Here is a 21350-nt window from a genome sequence, read left to right as displayed (position 1 = left end):
ATTCTCAGCAGCAAACATAAGTATACCTTATCATTCACAGTGTGAAGTTGTTACTACAGTGCCATCTTCAGTGCACTACACAAATTGGTGCTTTCCAGTAGAGGATTTTTCATTGTTCTTTATGGATTGGAAATGGACTAAAGGAATTTCTGCTGCACAAAGGAATAAGATTAAAACAGGAGAAAACCTTTCTTTGTTGATGAAAAACAGAGCATTTTGAGAATTATTCATTCATGTTCTGAATAACAAAAGTATAAGCAATTATCAGGCAAGAGAATTGGTCTGGCCACCACAATCAACTTTGGGATAAAAAATGGTTGTCCCAGTCCACTGTCAGTAATAATTACCAACAACACATGGAAATGATAATTTTGCACATGCACATGTATTATGGTTGGTACTTTAGAGAGTCATTAAGCATCGTTAATGCAAGTTTTACTGCATGCTATTGACACAGAGGGAAAAAAGATACACATACAGAAATTAGACAAAGGATCTGCTCTAGTTGTACTGTAGAGAACACCTCATATGAACAAAAAAGCTTTTCTAGACTGGTCCCACACTTCATGTCTTCTAGTCCTGCTTACTTTACTTCCCTGCAATGTCAATACAATGGATTTACTGAGCTCTGATCATTAGGCTGGACATTCTCTTTATTGTTCCTTGCCCGGGCCTTGTACATGATGGGCCATGCAACAGAAGTCTGCTGCAGGGGGTACCGAAGATGACACATCAGCAAAATTCATCTCCATGCTTCTGTTGCCCCTGGGTACATCTTCTGATAAATACCTGCATAAGTAGATACAGATACACATTGGTTCATTCAAGCCCATGTGGCCCTGAGCAACTTACGGAACATTGACCTCATGCATGTCTAATGTCAAAGGAAATATCTGTGTGAATAAAAGAAGTAGGAGCTGACTCCAGTTCAACACCTCAGCCCCACAGCTGGCCAGCGTAAGCTGGAACTACCACAGGTTTCAATCACATATTATTGGGCTAAAAAAAAAAAAAAAAAAAGATTTTATTTATATAAAGCAAATACTCTCTTTGGAGGGAATATATTTGCTTATCTTTTTTCAGCTTCTATGTTTTCTTGCATATAGCTGAGAGCTGTATTGCTCTGTATAGAGAAAACAGCTCTATTCAACCGCTGAAGGAGAAATGTATACAGAAAGGAAAATCCAGCTTATTCACTTTCAGTTATATTCCTCAACCTGAACAATAGAGTACTATATACAGTGCAGTGGTAGTCCCCTTTTGAAATGGATTGTATGTTGATAATAGTCATCATTTGCATGTTGCTTTCATTTTGAAAGCATATTACAAATGTAAGGAAATCCTTACCAACACGTTTTAAAATATGTAATCCTTTTGTTGCATGCTGAAGTGGTGAAGGGTATAAATTACTCGACAAAGCCACACAGAGAATGTGTCACACTACTGTTCCTGTTGGTCATTATTTCTGCTAGTTGCTGACTGTGTACATTACTATTTTTAACAAAATCGCAAAATCATGTTCATGGCATAGCTCCAACAGCTGCAGTCCAAAATATACTTAAAAAATAAAACCACTTAGTTAAGGAAAAAATCTTCTGCTCTGAATTAAAAAAAAAAAAAAAAGAAATCTTAACTGTAGGATACTCATGATACAGCTTCTCTTTATTTACATCTTAGAAAACCATGGGAATTAAAGGCAAAAGGTTTTTTTTCTGAACATTTAGACACCATCTCCTGATTGCATTTGAAAATGTACTGATACATTGAACTGATCGCAAAACTAAGGATCTTCATAGGATAAAGCAGGGCAACCACACAGCAGCATTAAAGAGAGAAAATATAGGAACTCCAATTATTTCAGTACTAATTCCATCCAAAGGCATCACTCTTTGTGTGACATCTGCAGTATTGTTGTTTATGTCACCAAATTGCAGACGCACCTCTGGCTGCAAGCCAGGAGCTTAAGACCAGTCCTGATCTAATACCCATTGAAGCAAACAGGGGAGCATTCAGAACCCTGCGTTTAGTTTCTACCACACAAAAGGCAGCAAGACAGTTAGGATGCATCTTAGCAGATAAATTGTGCCTTGAGCTGCACATGAGTTCCTTGCCTCCTAAGGCATATACAAAGCCAACAGTGGAACAAGTTGAAAAGCTGCATGCTAAAAATATGACACAAACTATGGGCTTTCCATCCTTTTCACTAAAATATAAATACAGACATTACCCAGCTGACCATTCTTTAAAATAGTTTGGGGTTGGTTTTTTTTTTGTTTTTTTTTTTGTTCAACGGTGAAACAAATTTAAATTCATTCCATTTCCCTTTTCAGAAAAAAAAAATATATATATATTAGAAATGGATTCTTCTCCCACTCCTCTCCTCATGCGTTATTTTTGGGTACAAACAAACACAAGCAGTACATACACCAGACTGGTAATCTGGCATCTTATTTATGGTGTGCAGATGAGAAGAATGTCTCACTGAGAAGGGCTCACAGAGTCTCCAAAATCCTGCCGGGGAGCAAGGAAATCTGCTGCAAGGTACATTGTTTCCTGCAGTTTCCTGCAGTGAAGAACTCAGAATCTGTCAAAACACTCTGCCCTTTGTGACTCTGTTCTTTGAGATATACTTACTGCTTAGTGGCTCATATTCAGATAAAAGCACCAATATATCTCATGAAGAAAGTCTCAAAAATAAATAAATAAATAAATAAATTCAACAAACAGGCATGGAGTATACTGCCTAGAAAACAATGCCTTACACACAAAAATATCCATAGCTAACTTAAAAGCCTCACCATTTCAATCTGAGTAACCTATCCAAGGCAGGACAGTGAATGGTAACACCAAAACCTTTCTTTGGTGGCTTGCAGATCTCACAGATGTCTGCAAGATTTAACTCACGACTGCCAGGATTCAGTTGACTGAATCCCATCTCCTCGACACTGCACAGCTTACAGCCATGAAAAGCTATGACTGTCCAGCTTCAGAATCTCCCTACCAGAAGCTTAAGCCATTTCCTATTCCTCTCTGGATCATGTATCGCCTGATGTTCTGAAGATTGCATGTTCTGGATCACATATCATTTGATGTGACTCAGAAACCAACCAGGAAAGACTCCTAGAGTTTGCTTTTTCATTATTACTGATTTTTATTTTATTTTTAACATTTTGACAAGTTCTATTTCTCTGTCTCGTTGGAAACAGTTATTTAACACTTCAGACAAACATTTTGCTGTAGAAGACGGGAAGGTGAAGTTGAGCATGAATGGAAAGGACAGCCCAGCTGGTCACAGGACACACATGTCTAGGAAATGTGGGCATGGTGCTGATGAGCTAACAATTGGACTAGATGATCTTAGTGGTCATTTCCAACCTTTATGATTTAATGACTTTATGAAATGACATTGAATTAGATCAAGAAATGAAATGCTTATAGGTAAGGGAAACAGACTGAGAACAACTTGTTATTGCACATATCCAAAATTGCTATTACGATTAAAGATAAAGATACAAAGATTACATTTTGGTTGCTGATTAAACAAAGCCCAAAAGGACTCATAGAAACACTTTAAATCTTTGTGCATGCACACAAATGCATATATATACACTCACATACACACACACATACATAAAATTTAGCATAAGCACCACTTAGGTTCTGTTTCTTTGGTCCTGGTTGTTATTTGTGGTTTTAAGAAACGAGTTAGTGTGAAAAGACTACAACAATTCTGCAATTGTTGTAAGACAATTGTTGTAAGCAAGACAAAGAAAAATCAATATAGTAGAGCATCAGTCTGGGACTAATTATTGGTATTTTAGAAATAACAGTCTGCTCAAAATGTCCTGTTTTCAGGAAATTAAAGAATTACATCAAGTATTACCAATGACCATGAATAAAATGAAAAGTAAAGTACAGATACTTCCAAGTAGATTCTATTTACTGAGTGAGAGGAGCAGGGAGCATTCCACCTTAGGGAATAACTTGTATTAGTAGATAACTTGCATTATTAAGATAGTGTATTTATTTTATCTAGTCTGTATTCCAAGTCTTTGTATTAAAATAGCATATTTTAATAGTTTTGTATCCATACTACAACAACAGAATGCCCACAGCTCTTAAATCAATAGAGTTCCTCTGACATCAAACGGGCACGGAACTGCACTTACTCTATATTCTGTCCCACTGTTATTTGAAATTAAGAACAGCTCTATCACACATGATTAAAAAGTAAGACTGCATTTTCTTTCAAGTAAAAAAACCCCAACAAAACAGTATAGTTTGTTTTTTTTATTCCATTGCCATAAGGATCAGCTCCTCACATAGTACGGTAAATTTCTGCTTTAGTCTTCAGCAGAGTAAAGCTGATTTGATTCCACTGAAGATTGCTGAGTTAGTCCGATTTCTATTTCCATGCTTACATACTGATATATGTCATGCTTACATACTAATATATGTTTACAGAGTGCACTTCTGAGACGAGCTTTTCCATGAGTATTAACATTCCTACTATTAGTTTTCAACACAACACCAATCAGAACACATAAGGATGAGTAAAGCGTAATTAGAAACATATTCTCCCCTCCCACTAAGTTTTTTACCAGACTTTGATAAACATTTTTACTATAAAATCAAAATTTGGAAGCTAAACTGCCAGAAGATGGCTTTTCAGATTTTATTGGAAAAAAAAAAATAACCTAGCCAATTTAAATAGTATACAGATAGTTGTTTTTTGTTTTTTTTTTTTTTCTTATAGGTAAAGAATTTAAGATAAATAAATTTTCTTCCTTTTATTCAAAATGGTTAATGAGGAGGGTGCAGAATCAAGGCATTATGAGATTGTCTCTCTCAGCATTTCCGTGTTGAAGATCTCAGAATCCAAACAAAAAATAAATACTGCTCATGTTACTAAAGCAAACAACTGTTTTCTGAGGTTCTATACATACTACAAAAGCAACCAGGATTTGGTTAAGACAATAGAAAAAAAAAAAACCACAAACTATCCAAAGTAGTTAGAAAATGTGTATGGTTAACTACATGGTAGATTCTCTTTCTCCAATATACAAATGTTTTGAAAGAGAATATTACAGGCATGTAACAAAGTCTAGTTTCAGAAACACCACTTTGGTACCAAACAATTTTATTAATATTTCATAAAAATTCTACGTAAATGCTGGCTGATGTTTTGACATTGTGGAAAGCAAGCAAAAGTCATAGCCTACAGTTTTCTGTTTCACATTGGACTAGATTTTATAAGGTATTATTAACTAATCTAGGATAATAATGACTGAAGCAGGATAAAACCAATGTTTCTTTTTTTATTATTTTATTTGAAAATAGAGTGATTATAAATACATTCTTTTGATATTTCCTACCCAACTCTTTGGATGCAACCAGTAAAGAAATCCCACAAAACAAGCAAACAAAAATACCCAACAACAAAAGCAAAACAAAAACAACAACAACAAAAAAAACCCTCACTGTGTTCATTTCATACAATATCAATATACAAATCATGCAAAAGATATAATAGACATTATACTACCATCAAGTTCTGAATGGGTTCTGTTGATTCTGACACATTTCTTAACATTATTTCAAGAGGCCATGCCTTTTATAATTTATAATGTCATTATGGCTTTTTTCAAATAAAAATCATTTTTAAAAAGATGTTATTATATAGACTTCTATATCGCTGTCAATCGTGAACACTAAATGCAAAATATAACTCACAAAACGGCCTCACACTCTTGTACCATAATAATTGCTTTCTGATAAAATTGCACAATTTTTTTTTCAAGGAAATGATCACACTTTATTGATTTTGTTTAAAAATGTAAACTTCTTTATAATACAATGAACACAACAGGTTATGTTAACACCACCATAGATTTAGTTGATGTCTATGGGTCTTAACAGCCATTTTACAATCATGGCCACTCAAACCAATATAACAAACATCTGTTAAGCCACATCCAAAGAGCCACTTTCCCAGAACGACTCACTGTAGATTTGAATGATGTTACACTAAAACTGCTGTACAGACGCATACACTGTTTGAAAACATGGAGGAAATAAACTGACAATAAAGTTGTCATTCCAAGTAACAGTGTCACAGAAATAGTGTTTTGCCAACTTCTGCATTCTTTACTCACAGTATTATACCTACGTATTGCACCACAAATGTAAAACAACCAGGGAGAATTTCAACAGGAAGGTCCAGATTGTGCAATCTTTATGCTGGTGAACCCACATTCAGTTGCATAATCCCATAATGGTCAATGGACAACTTGAGGATGAAGAGCAACCACCAGCTTGTAGTTAGTTAGACAGCAGGGATCTACGCATTATACACAACACTTCTGCACCTGCTCTCTTAGAAGTCAACAACACAATTCCACCTAACCAAGCCCCACTCTTGGGCAGGTGCTACATTATTAGCTCAAGAATAACAACTCCATACATGATTTAATTTGTTTAAAGGCTTTACCAGATTGGGACCTCAAAGGGTAGGAAAATCTGACCCAATGTAATGGTACAGCATAATGGCTCAGTTCTTCCTGCCTTAGTGAATGCAAGATCATAGGTAGGAAAAAAAAAGAGAGAGAAAGAACGAGAGAGGAAACATTAATTTAATTTATTTATCCTAGGAATTTGTTAAGTGTTCTTTTAACTCAGGGCCATGCTCACTGTAAATGTATCAGGTTTACATCATTTCAGAGTACTAGTGAATTTGCTACTTTTCATATTTTTGACATCTGATTCAACAAAAGAGTACGGGACTCTACAACCTCTGACAATGCCCTGAAGCATGTCAGAAGCCTCATGCTTTGCCAAATCCCTGTGAACAATGACACATCCTTCAAGGCGCCCAGCGCTGCGCAGAGCAGTCCCAGGATCCTTTATCCTCAGCCTGCCAATGGAGCCATTATGGTCTTTCAAGGCAATGCGTCTTTACCAACTCCTTGATACACAGAATCTCAACGCAATGAGCTCAAATGTTCTCCTTCAAGTGTTGGCCATGTATTGTGCTACTGGCCAAGAACTTTTTATGCCAGAAGTGCAATGTGCATAGTATCTCCTGAAAATCCCTGTGACAGCTTGAAAGAAGTAAATTATTGTGCATGGACAGCAGCATCTTTTTGAAAGAAATCCAGCCATTCATTAATCTGTTATCATTTTATTATCTGCAGTCATTTAAATACTTCATACCATGGATAAAATAATAAAATAACCCTCTTTCTAAGTTACAAGAGCAGAAACGAATGCCTGAAAGTAGAATGCCTTTTTGTTTTGCTTTCTCTGGAATAAAGAAGCCATGTGGGAATTTTTCTTCTTTTTTTTTTTTCTCATTTTTTTTTGGAATCTTTGTAAAAATATACTGCAGGCTGTTTGCCAAGTATCATTCCGGAATAAAAATTTTACAGCAGTGTCATAAAGCCCTGAAATTAGCAGTTTCTAACAGAAAGAGCTGACATAGCCTTTTCCACAGTGGTACTGTTGGGTCTTGCTGTAATATTTGCTCCTTTCACATTCATGACAAAGATTAGTATTTACATTCTTGTAATCTTGATTGATTTATGTATTGATTATAAAATGTGGACAAGGATTTAAAAAGAAAAAAAAAAAAAAAAGAGTTCTGGAAGCAAAGGAGATAGAGGGCCTAATCCAAAGCTCTTTGAAATGAATGGGAAAATTCCTGTTCGTGTCAAGGAACTTTTGTTAATCTCACAGTGCAGATTTTCTGTACGATGCTTCAGCAATATATCTCAACTCTTATCTCAAGGTACCATCTACTAGTGAGATAAGTGGGGATTTTCCATTCTCCTGAATACTCTTTCTTCCTAGCTATTCACATTCAGCTTTCACAAAAGCAAGTTTTACTCTCTGGATATGAGATACACAATACTCTGAGCTTAGACCACTATATTTATTTTACACTGTGTTTTTAAATAAAAGTGATTTGCTATATTGTTTACTCTTCTGATCTTTTTTTTTTTTTTTCCCAACTGACAGAAGCCAGACAGGTAAGAACAGAAAATGTATGCATATACAATGGAAATATTACCTTTATCATGAATTACTGTAAATACATGTAGTGAAAACTACTCAGATTAAGCTGTAAAACCCTGAAAAGCAAGACAACCAGTGGCAAAATAATTGCCTGAGACGCAATACTAAAAAACTAATGAATCTATTTCAAAATGCATCATTGGTACCAAATCTGAAATAAGATAATATGCTAATTTCACAAGAATAGTACAGAACAATTTTATTATTATGATACCTGGTCACTTAATTCCGGATTACTCTATACATTACATCCCCCGGTTTCAGTTTGGTATATTGTTCTGCTTTTATTTATATCGAATGATTAATGCATTGCGATCAGGAAAACAAGTCAGGCATATTAAATACATATTAAGGAGTACATATTTTCCTATTTAGTATACAAAGTATTTCATAAATATGAATTATGTTACAAAAATAATTTCTGCTACGCTCACACAGTAAGCATTTTGACAATTTCGGACAACCTGTTAGGGTTGCAAGTTTTTCACATAACTGAGAAGGAACTCTAGGTTTAATTGGAGATGAGTCTTACAACAGGTTCTGCATAAACAGCAAATATTTTCTTCAGATGCCACAAATATCGCAGAAGTTGAACTGTTTTCTTTCCTTTTTTTTTTTTTTTTTAATGTTATGTATAGACATGTATGCTTCAAGTGGTCAAATTTATTTCACAGGTATGTAAGTCATGGTATATTTTAAACAAATATTTGCACAATTTAACATTATAATTCCAGTGGTTTCAAGATGCAGGCCATAAATGTAACCAATTTACACATACTATCGAATGTTCTCTCTTTGCATGCTTGTTACTTTTCAGATAATCTTTAAACAGTGCCATTACAACACCACAAAAGGATTACTCCAGTTCCACCAACTTAAATCCACGTGCAGGATGAAGGACCCAGCTGAGGTATGAACACCAGTACCAAGTTTCTTGTGTTTGCTCTAACAAATCACAAGGAGACGATGGTTTTGCATTTAAGGTACAAAACATATATGCCTCTTGAGGTTAAATTCAGTGTAACGTGTATAAAGCATCCCTTTGGCAATAGAGTTTGCAGTATCCCTACAGGATTCCACAGGGCATGAGCTTTATGTAGTAAAATCTACTAAGGAAATTCTCCTCTAATTGACAAATCATATGCAGCTACAGTTAATCAGACACCCTCGGATACACCTGCCTCTATGCCTACCGATATAATATAGTATTTGGAAGTTAGAAGTCAACAAAAGGCACTTTCATCATTAAATAAATGTCCTCTGTAGGCAATTAGATTGCATGACCTATATTTTATTCAAAGCTGTTTGTTCTTCAAGGACTTGTAGGTAGTCAGGTGAACCTTGAAGTTTAGCTTTTAGTTCAAAATATTCACTTTTCCTTTGTTCTACTACAATTTTACTATGATTACCACCTATTAGAGATTTCTTGTTTTTTTTGTCTTGTTGTTTCTCTGGGTAACGTATTTCAAAGCCACTCACCCCTATGCTGTTGTACTCTTTTTTACTTTCGAGAAAATTTTGAATAAATACATTGGAATCCCTCCCAGGGAATAACTCATCCAGTTCATCGATTGTGCTAAGTCTTTTTCTGGAATCCACATGCAATAAATCCTTCTCCTTGTCATTCATATTTCTCAGAATGACTTTTTGCCCTGGTGGATCAGCAAACGTGAAGCCCGTTTCAGACTCCTTTAAGCCACAGGTATGACTTTTGCTCATCTGCTCAATGGTTTGAGGAATGAAGGCCTCTGCGCCTAATCCATCTTTTTTGTTTGACTTGTGATCGTGCTTTCTTAGCTGCAGTTGCATAGTACTGCATTCTTGATTTCCAATCCCTTCATGCTTTACAGTTGGTTTCTTGTTGCGCCGAAGCACAAAAACAAGAAGACAAAAAGCAACAAACACTGTTAAAATAAGCACAACTAATATGCTTAAGATTAGGATGGACAAAGGAACTGGGCCACCAGGATGACTCCTGACCGGTCCCAGTGGTGTTGTAAAAGAGACAGCGGGCACAGGACTAGTGAACAGAGCAGATGGCTTGTTTAAAAGTTTAGGACAGAGGATCTCATTTTTCAGAGATTTAAGTTCAATGTTAGCAAACTGTACAGGCGTTTCACACTTTAATTCCTTCACCACAATACCTTCGTTTAATTTTTCAAGCCACAGTTTCAAAGCAACTAAATCACAAGTGCAGTCCCATGGATTACCTTCCAAATCAATTTGCGTAAGGGATTTCAGCTGATCAAGAACGCCACTTACAGGTAAATACATGAAATGATTGTTCCTCAGATTCAGCCTGGCAAGTGGTGCCCCGGCAAAAATGTATGCTGGCAAGCTTCGCAGAAGGTTGTTGTTCAGGTAGAGCAACTGCAAGTTTGGCATCAAGTCAAAGGTGCCTGCTAAGATTTCTTTGATAACATTGTATTCCAAATATAGATATTGCAGGTTGTGGAGGCCAGCAAACATTTCTGGGCTCAGGCGCTCTATTTGATTGCCATTGAGATACAATCTCCGTAAATTTGTAAGGTTGCGGAAAACTTCTCCTCTGATCGCCGAAATCCGATTGCTGCCTAAATGGAGTAAATCCAGCCCCTCAAATTCAACGAAATCCATAGTGTCCACATCCCTAATATAATTGCCATTTACATGCAATTTCTTGGCATTTAATGGTTTTGGTAGGAGTTCAGCCATTGACTCTATATTTCTTTCTTGACAATTTACACTTAATCCCAAGTCAGAAGGATGTGTTTTGCAAACGCAGGGAACCGGGCAAGGACTTAAAGGAGGCACCCTGGTCTGATAGGATATAATTTGACTGAGGTTGCGATTAGACAGTGCTTTGCCTGCTACTATCCCCGAGATCTTCGAAGGATTTGTAGTCTTCGGTGGCTTTGTGACTAATCTGTGCACTGATGTTTGAGTGGTGTGACCATTTGGAGTGCTGTAACCAGGCTCCAGCTGAGAGGGAGGGAGAATGCGTACATCAAAATCACTCCCTGTCCCCATAGAGCACAGCTCTTGCTTATTGGTTTCTTTCAGCAGCCTTCCATACAAGTCACTGGGTGTTTCACAGATAGCTTCTCCAATATAGATATTATAGGGCATGTTCTCCAGCCATGCTTTCAAAGGCAACAAATCACAAGTACAATTCCAGGGGTTGTCTTCCAGCTGCAATTCGACAATTCGCCCAATGTGTTCCAGAACTCCAATGTATGGAAGCTTCTGTATTCGATTCCCTCGTATGTCCAGATGGGTAAGAGAAGCAAATCGAAAAATATTATCAGGAAGGAATGAAATCAGATTGTCATTAAGGATCAGGACTTTCAGCTTGTGAAGCTTATTGAAGGCTCCCCGTTCAATAAACTTGATTAAATTGTAGTCAGCTTGGAGATACTCCAAGTTCTCTATGCCCAGGAAAGTGTCAGCTCGGAGAATCTTTAATTCATTGTTGTTCAAGTGCAACTGTTTCAATGCACTAAGACCCAGAAAGGCCCCTCCCTCAATGTTCTGCAGCTTATTATTACCCAACTGCAGGGATACTGCGTGTGTAAAGTTAAGAAAGGTATTTGGATATAGAATAATTAGCAAGTTGTTTTGAAAGTTGAGGTGGTAAAAATTAGACCATGGTGGCTTAAGCTGATTTGGTCTGTAGACTGCAACCTTCTCACAGTTGACATAGAGTACATTCTCAACCGACACACAGGAGCAAACATTGCAAATTTCCACAGATATATCAGCATCTGCAGTTGTAGAAGAAACTGGAGATGACAGAACCAGAAAGAGCCACAGAAACATCTTCTTGTGATCAGCAAGCAACCTTAGGCTCCTGAACAAAGACAAAGTATCTAAAGAAGAAAGAAGGAAAGAAAAGAGAAAATGTTTTTCAGTTGTCATTGTTCCAAAAAGTCATCGGTATTCCACTGAGCTACTGTACCTGCCAAGGATTATAGATAAACTACAAGCACTGAATTTAGAACAACATGAAAGATTTCAACAATCAAACACACGAGAGCTAGAATTTCAAATACAGAATGTAAATTGCTGTAGATAAACACAAATAACTGTAAGGTCTGTCAAATATTCCTATCTGCCCTACATGACAAACATGCATAACTAACAAAGTGAAATAACCAAAGGAGATTCCAATTTTATGCATATATACTCTCGCCGATCCTGCACTGCTCATACATTGCCATGCATTTCAGGGATATTAAACACAAACACTGACGTTACGCGCACCCAAGTATCTGAGTTGGGAAAGCATAATATAGAAAAGATGAAGATGCAGGCACAGAAAGCAATGCCAGTACTTAGTGTAGGTATCTATAGCATCGACCCATCCAAACTATCATCACTACAATAGTGAAATTCACGCAAGGGATACATAGGCATGCACACATCGTGCTTCTGTTGCTCAGCATACCTCGTTTGAATAGATAAGTAGGAAATTGATCACAGAAATACAATGAACTATTCAGAAAATGAGAAGATCAGCTGTGGGGGACCAATGGAAGCACACAGATATGGAAGAAGCATGCAAAGGCGTTCAGCCCCATCCCCCGAAATAACAATACCCCGATTCAGAGGGTGTAAGTCGCAGTTCGCCAGTATGACACTACTGAAACCTGAGAAGAACTTTTTTCTTTTTTTTTTTTTCATGCAAAACGTTATGTAATTTGCTCTCATCCTGCACTGATACAGAGGTGGCTTTCAAGAAGCCTTCACATACAGCCCATCCAGCTGAGCTGCCATTTTTCCACACAGAACTAGAGCCAGAGCATTTCAGAAGCTAGTTCCCCCCAGTCCCTTTAACAAATCAGTCAATAATCGATGCATTGCCCCCCCCACCTTCCCCACTGCCCAACTTGTTGTCCCTCTCACTTCCCGTTGTAGGAAGCTACCGAGTTGAAAGGAGGGAGCCAGGATGGAAGTGGAGAAAGCAGGAGTCAGCGGGAGGAAGGGAAATCGGAGCCACAGGGAGGAGAGGATGCGGTGAGGAACCTGGAGGGGAGGGCAGAGGAGGGACAAGGGAGCAAGGAAGGGAAGAAAAAAAGGACAAGAGGAAGGGGGAAAACTAAGGAGCAAGGAAGGGAGAGAGAAAGAGACGGCTGAAGGGGTCAAGGAGGCCCCGGAGAGGAACCACAGGGAACAGAGGGCGCGGAGCAGCTGCTGTTAATTCCCGCAGGCTCCCGGCCCCGGGGCAGCTCCATGCCCGGGGGCAGCCCCACGTCCGCACCCCTCCGCTCCATCCTCTCCTCCGTACGCCTGCCTCGCCCACGCTCCGATCCCCTTCTCTTCCTCTGCCCTGGGGCCCAGCCGGTGCTGAGCGGGGGCACTGCGCGACGCTGCCGACGGGTCGCGAGCCCGGCCAGGAGTGCGGGCACTACCGCAATGTTTTGCCGCAACACGATGGCCGGAGCCGGCTCGGCTACTGCCGGCTCCCCTCTATCGCGGGAACCCCGTCGCCCTCTGCTTCCCGGCGGGGGAACACAGGAGAGACCCGGGCGCTCATGCACCGCGCACACTCCGGCTTGGAACGGGCACAGCGCGGCGATGCAGCCCTCGTCCCTTCCAACCCTTCGCAACAAGGTACAGCCGCGCTTCCCCCACCCTTTCCCCGCACCTTTGCAAAGTCCAGCCCGCAGCGCATTCACACGGCACAGATCCCGTCCCCCCAGTCCATCTCCACCTCCAGCGGTTAAGCGGTTATCCCGGCCGCAGCCCCTCCGCCGGAAGGAAAGGGAAGCGGGCAGCGCTGCGCGGAGCCGCTGGCCCGGGGCTCCAAGAAGAGGCGAGCGGACAGGGTCCGGCAGGAAGCACTGCCGCCTCGGCTTTGCCCCTTCTCCCCCCCTTTAAAATAACAGTAGTAATAACAAGACGTTCGGAATAATTCAGAGCCATTTAGAACGCCGACACAAACACAACCCCTCCGCGGCCCCGTCCCCGCCCGCACTCACGCCCAGCGGGGCTGCCGCCCGCCCCCGGCAACGCTCCCGGCGGCGCTCCGCGGCGAGCTCGGCACCTTCCCTACCTCGGCGGCCGAGCTCCCCCCGGCCCCGCTCCGCTCCGCCGCTCTCCCCGCGAGGTCTCTCCTCTCCGGCAGTTCCGCGCACGCACCGAGCGCCGGGGGCAGCCGGGAGCCCGCCCGGGTGTGCCCCCTGGCCGCGTCGGGTGCCGAAGCGCGGAACGAGGCGAAACCCGGCGCTGCGGTACCTCGGCGGGCTCCGCCGCATGCAGCAATCGCCCCGCCGAACCCTGCTCCGACACCGCGGTCCCACGCACGCACACGGGGAGAGGATCCCTCTGCACACAGGCGCCCGCTCCCATCGCACTGCTCTCGCCCACCCCTTACACGCAGAGAGAGCCCCCTCCCCTTCGCCACGCACGCACCGAGCGCTGCTCGGAGAGGAAGGAGACTCCGCTCCGAGGAAGCGATCCCGCAGCCGCTCCCGCACGCTGGGAGGAGCTCCGCTGCCGTTACCTTTCCCGGAGAGAACCCCGCGGAGCTCACGCGGCAGCGGCGCGGCGGGAGGCGCCCTCCGGGGCGGTGAGAGCGGCGGGGCCCCGCTGCCGGGCCGGGCGCCGCGGGGCTGCCATGGGGCGGCCGCAGCTACAAGTGTGGTCCCGGGCACAACCGCGACGGGGCCATCCCGCCCGCACAGCGCCGGGGTGCGCGCCGCGGCTGGGAAAAGGAAGGGAAGGAAAGGAGCCCCTCCCGCCCCTCCTCGGCTTTTCAGGCGGCTGCCCCCCTCCCCCGCCTTGAAACAAAAGTAGAGGTGGAAACTGAGTGGGCAGGATGGTAACATTTACTGCATTTAATGTGAATCGCAATTATGGAACAAAACCACTGTGAGGAGACGCGAGCGATCCGGTCTTGAGACAACGCAGCTATTCGTGTGCCTCGTTCTTTGTGGCTAGGTGGAATTCCGCTTCTGCTTAGGTAACAGCTGCAGTCTGATGTAAAAATCCTCTACAGCTATGGCACTTGTGCAAAGCAGATTCTGCTAATTAACAACTCCTATTTACGTTTTCTAATATGATTTTTAAAACCCCCAGAGAAGGTGACATCTCCTTCCCAGGCAGAAGGACCAGTTAACCAAGTGACATCTCGCAAGAGGAGTTCAACTGTTTGTCCTTTACTGTGAATGCGAACGTAATTCAGGTAGAGAACTGCTTATGTATTGCCCTCGTACTGCTTGTGAGCGGTAGGTAGTTCTGGGCAGTAAACATGAAGGGTGGAAAATAGCAACTGCTCTCTTCATTGGCAGAAATGAAATACATAGCTTGCTCTGAAGGCTGGCTGCATCTAATTGAAATAATTGCAGAATGTTACTTTGCATGATGCGGATAGACTGATACCTGAAAACAAATACATCTGAGACATCAATAATTTGCATATCACAACAGAACTGAAAGTGATCTGTGATTAATATTCAGCCAATTAAAAACTAAAGTGTTTAAAATGTAAACTCCCTTAATTCTTGAGCCATTAACAAAGTACTGTTCACATAAAAGGGAATGCATGTATTACTTACAAGGATTTGCATATAGTGTAAGCTAAATTTCTCAAATTCTTAATTTGAATAGACTTACAAAATAGGGAGCAAAGGTTTATCATAAAACTCCCTTTGGAAAACATATGGTCTGTAGATATATTTTCACAGGCACAGAAACAGAGGTGTAAAGATGAAGGTCCACTTTTCTTTAACCAGCAATATTAAGGTGGGAGTTAAACCACTGCCTTGCTTATTTACTAGATTAAACAGCATGCAGACAATCTCAGAGGCACATCACTACTCCCAGTGCTATTCCAAGCTGAATCAAAAACCAAACATGGAGCACAACAGTATGTAGGTCACTCCAAAAGTAATGCCTCCTAATTATTTCCGTGGAAACTACAACTGATACAAAGAGAACAATAGCACTATTTCATAGAGCAAATTCTCAGCTACAAAACTTTTTTTTTTTCAACACAGTCGCCACCATCAGCTGTGCATTTTCACTTGTAATGAACAAAAGTCTGCATGCCATGCTCATGACAATCTGCACCAGCAAGGATGACCCACTGTCACTGATGCCACTGCTGAAATGCAGCAGCCACCACCTCTCTGTGCTCACATCCACTTTTGGTATCCATAAACCGTCATCAAGTGTCAATAAATGTCAGTGGGCACCATTTTTTCTGTGTGGAGAAATTCAGTGCCACCCCTTTGCTTCGTACACACTTCCATGTCAGACACCATTTTGTCTGACTCTCCCTCTGCTGCTATGCTGTCACACAGCAACAAAATGTCATGGGATGTTGGTGGGAAGGTTCAACTTTTACTGCCAGATCACCAACATTCACTTCTGACCTCGTGATCCAACATACTAAAATAAGAGGCATTACTTTTGGAGCAGCCTTCGTAGGTCATATTTTAATCAAGTAAACCAGGAATAAGCATCTAAGAGAACTAAAACTGTAATTAAATATTCTTTGATGTCTCTATTGTAAGAGGTTATTGGCAATGATATATGTTTATGACGTTGTAGAACTTATCTGAAAATAAAACTTAGTTACACAACTGAATTGAATTGTTCAGATTTTAGTATGTCATATTTTAATATTTACTTATTTGTAGTCATGAAAAATAACTAACTCCTCCTCCAAATCTTATTTAAGTGATTTTGGCCACTTGTCCTAACCTGCATCATGTCAGACTCACTAAGATTTAGGCTTGGAACAACATCAGGACAACAAACAAAACCAAAATGAGTATAACATGAGCACAAGTTTAAAGTGAAAGCTGTGATCCAAGATGATGATGTGCATAAGGAAGAATTCACTTCAGGGGCGTAAGTCCATAAATTGCTTCATTTCATCCATGGTAATTTTCTGAGAAATGAACTGATGGGAAACGAGACAAACAGCTTACTCATTCTTGAGGGGATTTGCCAGTATATTTAAAGATACATTATGTGAACACGGGCTGCATGTGTGGGTTGTTTGATAGAAGTGCTTATGGCCGACCTTTATACTGCCTATGGCTGTAAGGGCATCCTAAATGCTTTTTCTACAAGCACAGAAAGGCGCATCTCTGCTCTCTCTCTGTTCTCTTTGTCTGCTGTCATCCTGAGAATGAAAAGAGGTAGACCCCATTTAGTTTGAGCTAATGAGCGATTCTGATTGTCCAGACACCTGTGGCTCTTGAAATCAGAAGACCAAGACAAGAAATAGCCATCTCCATGACCAGCCAGGGAGCATGCCTTCCTTGTTGCTGTGCTGACTTATGTGCTGGCCGGCTGTGAGCAAGCCTTCTATGAACAGGAAAACAAAGGTTAATGTGAGATTTGTCTGCTTCTGGAGTTTCCGTAGTTAAACAATCTCTGTTTTACAATCCTACAGCATGGTTCTGCTCTCAGATAAATTGGTAGCTCCCACACTCAGCAAACAACACCCAACACTGCAAAATACAACAATGACTCTACAGAAGTATCTTAAAATTCAAGTGACAGGACGTCGCCTTTTGAGGAGAAAAAAAGGCGATAACTATTCATTGTCCTCGTCTTCTGTGTATTTAGCCAGACTGTCAGAAGAGGGGGAGGGAGAGCATCCTTGAAAACTGTGCGTACTGGAGTGAGTCTCTGCATGTGCATCCTTTTAAAGGTACAGCATGATAGGAAACTGTGAGTGCAATACACTGAAGACAGAACCACTGTGAAAGAGTACTGTGCTAAATAATGTGGAAGAAATGCTGTCAAATACATGTCTCTGCTTGGCTCCATATTATTTCCACCTAACTCACTTCAGTTCATCTGGGAGCCCTGTTCAGTGTGCAACAAATGACTGATCACCAGGAAATCATCACCTGAGAGAAAGCTGCCATAAATGCATCCTGCCAGCAGGAATTGGTAGGGATTTTCCATTCTGTCTTTTCCTACTCCTTAGCAATGAGTCAGATCCTTGAAAGTTTGATAAAAGTAGGAATGCTTCTGGTAGTGGATCTTCTGTTTAATTATTTTTGTAAACTCAGCCAGGGGGATGTTCAGCCCCATAACAGCACTCTTGCCAGATTTTACCATCAGGGCACTGTGAACAGGCATTTATTCACTAAATTGCAAGATGTCGATGTAATGCTATCAGTACACATTTACTTATTTCCTTTCTCTGTGCTCATTTATGTAGGGATTGTTTAACCTCCAGCTCACTGGAGGCTACCAGCAAGCTTGGCCTATCCCTCTGTCTCCTGAGACAATGAAAAGTGTGAAATCAGAAAGAAAAAAACAAAAGAAAAGAAAGAAAAACTAATGGGTGCAGAAGTTATCTAAGATATTGTTCTGTAATAAAAAAAAACCAGAACTATAATAATAAAAAGTAGAAGTAGCTGTTGTCCTGCCCAACTCTGCTGCAGAAACTGCTCAGTAAACTGATTTCTCAGTAAAAGTAATGTATTTACAATAAGGATTCCATAGTAGATAACACTGATATTATTGAATATACTGAATCGGGAAATAACACTCCATATTCCCCAAATAAACTCAATAGTACAACTGAAGCCATGTACTGTTGAGAATTACCAAGTTTAAAATAATAAAAAAAAAATTGACTGTGGTTGGAAATGATGTAGGATAGGAAGAAAAAGGTGCTCTAAGAAGGGGGAAAATGTATCACGTGACAAGGCTTGTTTCTTTGGTTGCTTCTAGTAACTTATCTTGTCTACTACAGTGGAGCAGAGGCTATCTTTTAAGATGTGAATGCCATACCTGTTAGGCTTCTGGTCAGGTTTGGATGAGTTAAGGTCATTTGACATTAACAGAATAACTTATTTGGAATACTCTAATTCAAAATGCCCCAAGTTTTACTCACATGTGAGACTATCTTGTGTCAACTTCTGGAATTCCACAAACTTCTCACATGAGTGAAGGTGGATCATATAACCCTCTTATCAATTAACTGCAAGCAGAAAAGTCTCTTTGTCTTAGAAAGTTCAAGAACTTTCTCATTCAAGAGCTGTATGACAAAGGTAATTGTCATCTGATCTAGAGTGGAAAAAAAACAACCTTGCTCTTGTTGAAGTTTAAGCTGGTGCTGAAGCTTGGATGGAGAGCTTCAAGCTGTGACATTATGCAGCAGAAAATGGTGCAGAGCAACTTGCTAACTGTAGTGTCACTGTTCACAGGGAGGATCACTCCCTTCAAGTATTACTGTTCCTTTTCTCAGCAGCTAAAAGACAATTGTGGCAGAATGAATATACATCTACAGAATAAACTAGTGCATTATACTTGTTGCTTGGTTTCGGGAACAAATTACACTAGGGAAGAAATATCTGAAGCAAATTTAAGATATTGTATGAGTTTGCTTGTTGCTCTACTTTAATCTCCTTTTGCTTCTGGGGTTTCTTTTGCAGCTGCCCTAATTTCCTTTGCTTTAACATTTTCTATTAATTTCCATGATGATCTCCATGAGGCCTGAAGGCTCATAAGCTGACAGACTTTTTATTATTGTTTTTTTTTAAAGAGAGGCATATCCTAGCTTTCCAATTACCATCTGATGCAAAGGAAAGGAAAACTGTGGTCTTTCAAGAGAGCAGAAACTGCATCTACTTCATTAACTGTGTGGTGACATTTTCTTAAACCTAATGATTACAGACCAACGCTTGTCTGATATAAACAAGCTTCAGGGAATAAATGCTGAACAAGTAACCAAAGAAGAGAGGTTTGCTTTGAACAAGCATTGTGTTGCCAACATCAAAATTATCAGGAAAGAGACTGTGGTTTACATGGGCGTGTCATCTTTGAGAATTCCAATCCATTCTTGGTGGGTCTTTGCATTAGCTGGCTGCTCCACATACTTGTCTCCAAGGCCTGAGCAACTAACTAATTCAGAATAGGTCCCAAATCAAACAGAAAGAAATCTCCCTCGTCTTAGCAGAGGCATAAGCACAGCAATATGTAGAGGCAGGTCTATTATGCACTCTACTACATGGACACAGAAGGAAAAAGAAGCTGAATCATTGAAAATAAGATGGAAAACACAGGAATATCTTAAAAAAAATTAAAGTCAGGTTTGAGGTGGGTAAAATCATTACTTGGGGAAGTGAAGACTTTTGAATGATTTTAATTTTATTATTTTTTTTTAATTTTACAAGTACATCAAAAGAAAGAGAATTCTGATGATGTGACACAAACCTTACAGTCCTGGTGCTGCTGAGGGTGCCTGACGACATGGTACGCCTCACATCCACAGATAAAACTAAGATGAGTGTTTAGAAAGCCATGATGGAAAAGCAAGTGTTTATGTTTACATTTACGGGGAAGTTTCATGAAAGAGGGAAGAAATCATGGTCATGTCCTTCCTTTTCCTCTTTTTCATGTCCCTTCTAGCAGCCAAAGGGACTGATACTCCTTATTTGCGCCAGATTTGGCATTTAATAGACCTTCCTTGATCCAGCTCACTAACCTCAAAATAACTGCTTTTTTTTTCTTCTCCTGGTTATGTTAGTTTTCAGCCAGGTTAGGGAACTGAATTGGCTTATACAGAGCTCCAGTATGTGTCATTGCTGATGGGAGTGCCCAGCCACATGGTGGGAGACAGATGGGAGGAGGTATGAGGGGAGGATAAACTGGACTGACTACTAGCAACAGCACTTGTGAATTCATTTTGCAGTGTCTTTTATAACATCGCAATCATGTAAATCCAGTAGAATTCAATTTCAAGCAAAGTTTGTATAGAGAAGTAAAGGAGAAAAGTAAATTCTAGAATAATTTCTTTGCTTCACTAGAAAAAAAGTCTGGATTTTCTCACATGCAGGTCCTCTAAGATTTAAAAATGAATTGTATAATTTTCTTTCCACGTGTTCATGAAATCAAATTTTCAGAAGAAATATTTAAACATATTTACTAAATAGTGAGAGAATCAAAGAGAAATCTATGAGTAAGGTCTAAATGAATGGCTGAATGTTGAAAACATCATAGACTAAAGGGGAATTCTAATCTTATTTAAATCCACTTATGACAGTATGCTTGTAGACACGCTCTTTATAACCAAAGGAATCAAATGCAGTGTGTCTGCTTAACTGTATGTTTTTGACATGCAACATTTGATTTCTTCTCTGATAAATGAAGTTATAACCTGTCAGACAAATTGGAAGTCAGCAAGCTCTGAACATAAGTGGAAATATATGTAATGTAATAAATGATAGAATGCATTAGCATATCAATAAAATAATTTAGAAACATTGCAATGGGATGAAGAAGAAAAAACTGACATCATAACAGGGAGACCCTAGCAGAGA

At 40.3% G+C, this 21350-nt stretch overlaps 1 protein-coding gene across 1 annotated transcript; it reads right to left on the bottom strand.

The window, feature by feature from the left end:
• Positions 1-8233: 8233 nt before the first annotated feature.
• SLITRK4 (SLIT and NTRK like family member 4) lies at positions 8234-11886 on the bottom strand. Its single transcript, XM_042876870.1, has one exon. It carries the CDS (start codon positions 11869-11871, stop codon positions 9358-9360), a length of 2514 nt encoding a protein of 837 aa, XP_042732804.1. The 5' UTR covers positions 11872-11886; the 3' UTR covers positions 8234-9357.
• Positions 11887-21350: the final 9464 nt, after the last annotated feature.

The sequence above is a fragment of the Lagopus leucura genome, unplaced genomic scaffold (assembly GCF_019238085.1).
Source record: "Lagopus leucura isolate 7727_CA_CO unplaced genomic scaffold, USGS_WTPT01 Super-Scaffold_100016, whole genome shotgun sequence".
NCBI lineage: Eukaryota > Metazoa > Chordata > Aves > Galliformes > Phasianidae > Lagopus > Lagopus leucura.
Note: the sequence above shows the minus strand (reverse complement) of the source record. Positions and strands in the feature narration are given on the sequence as shown.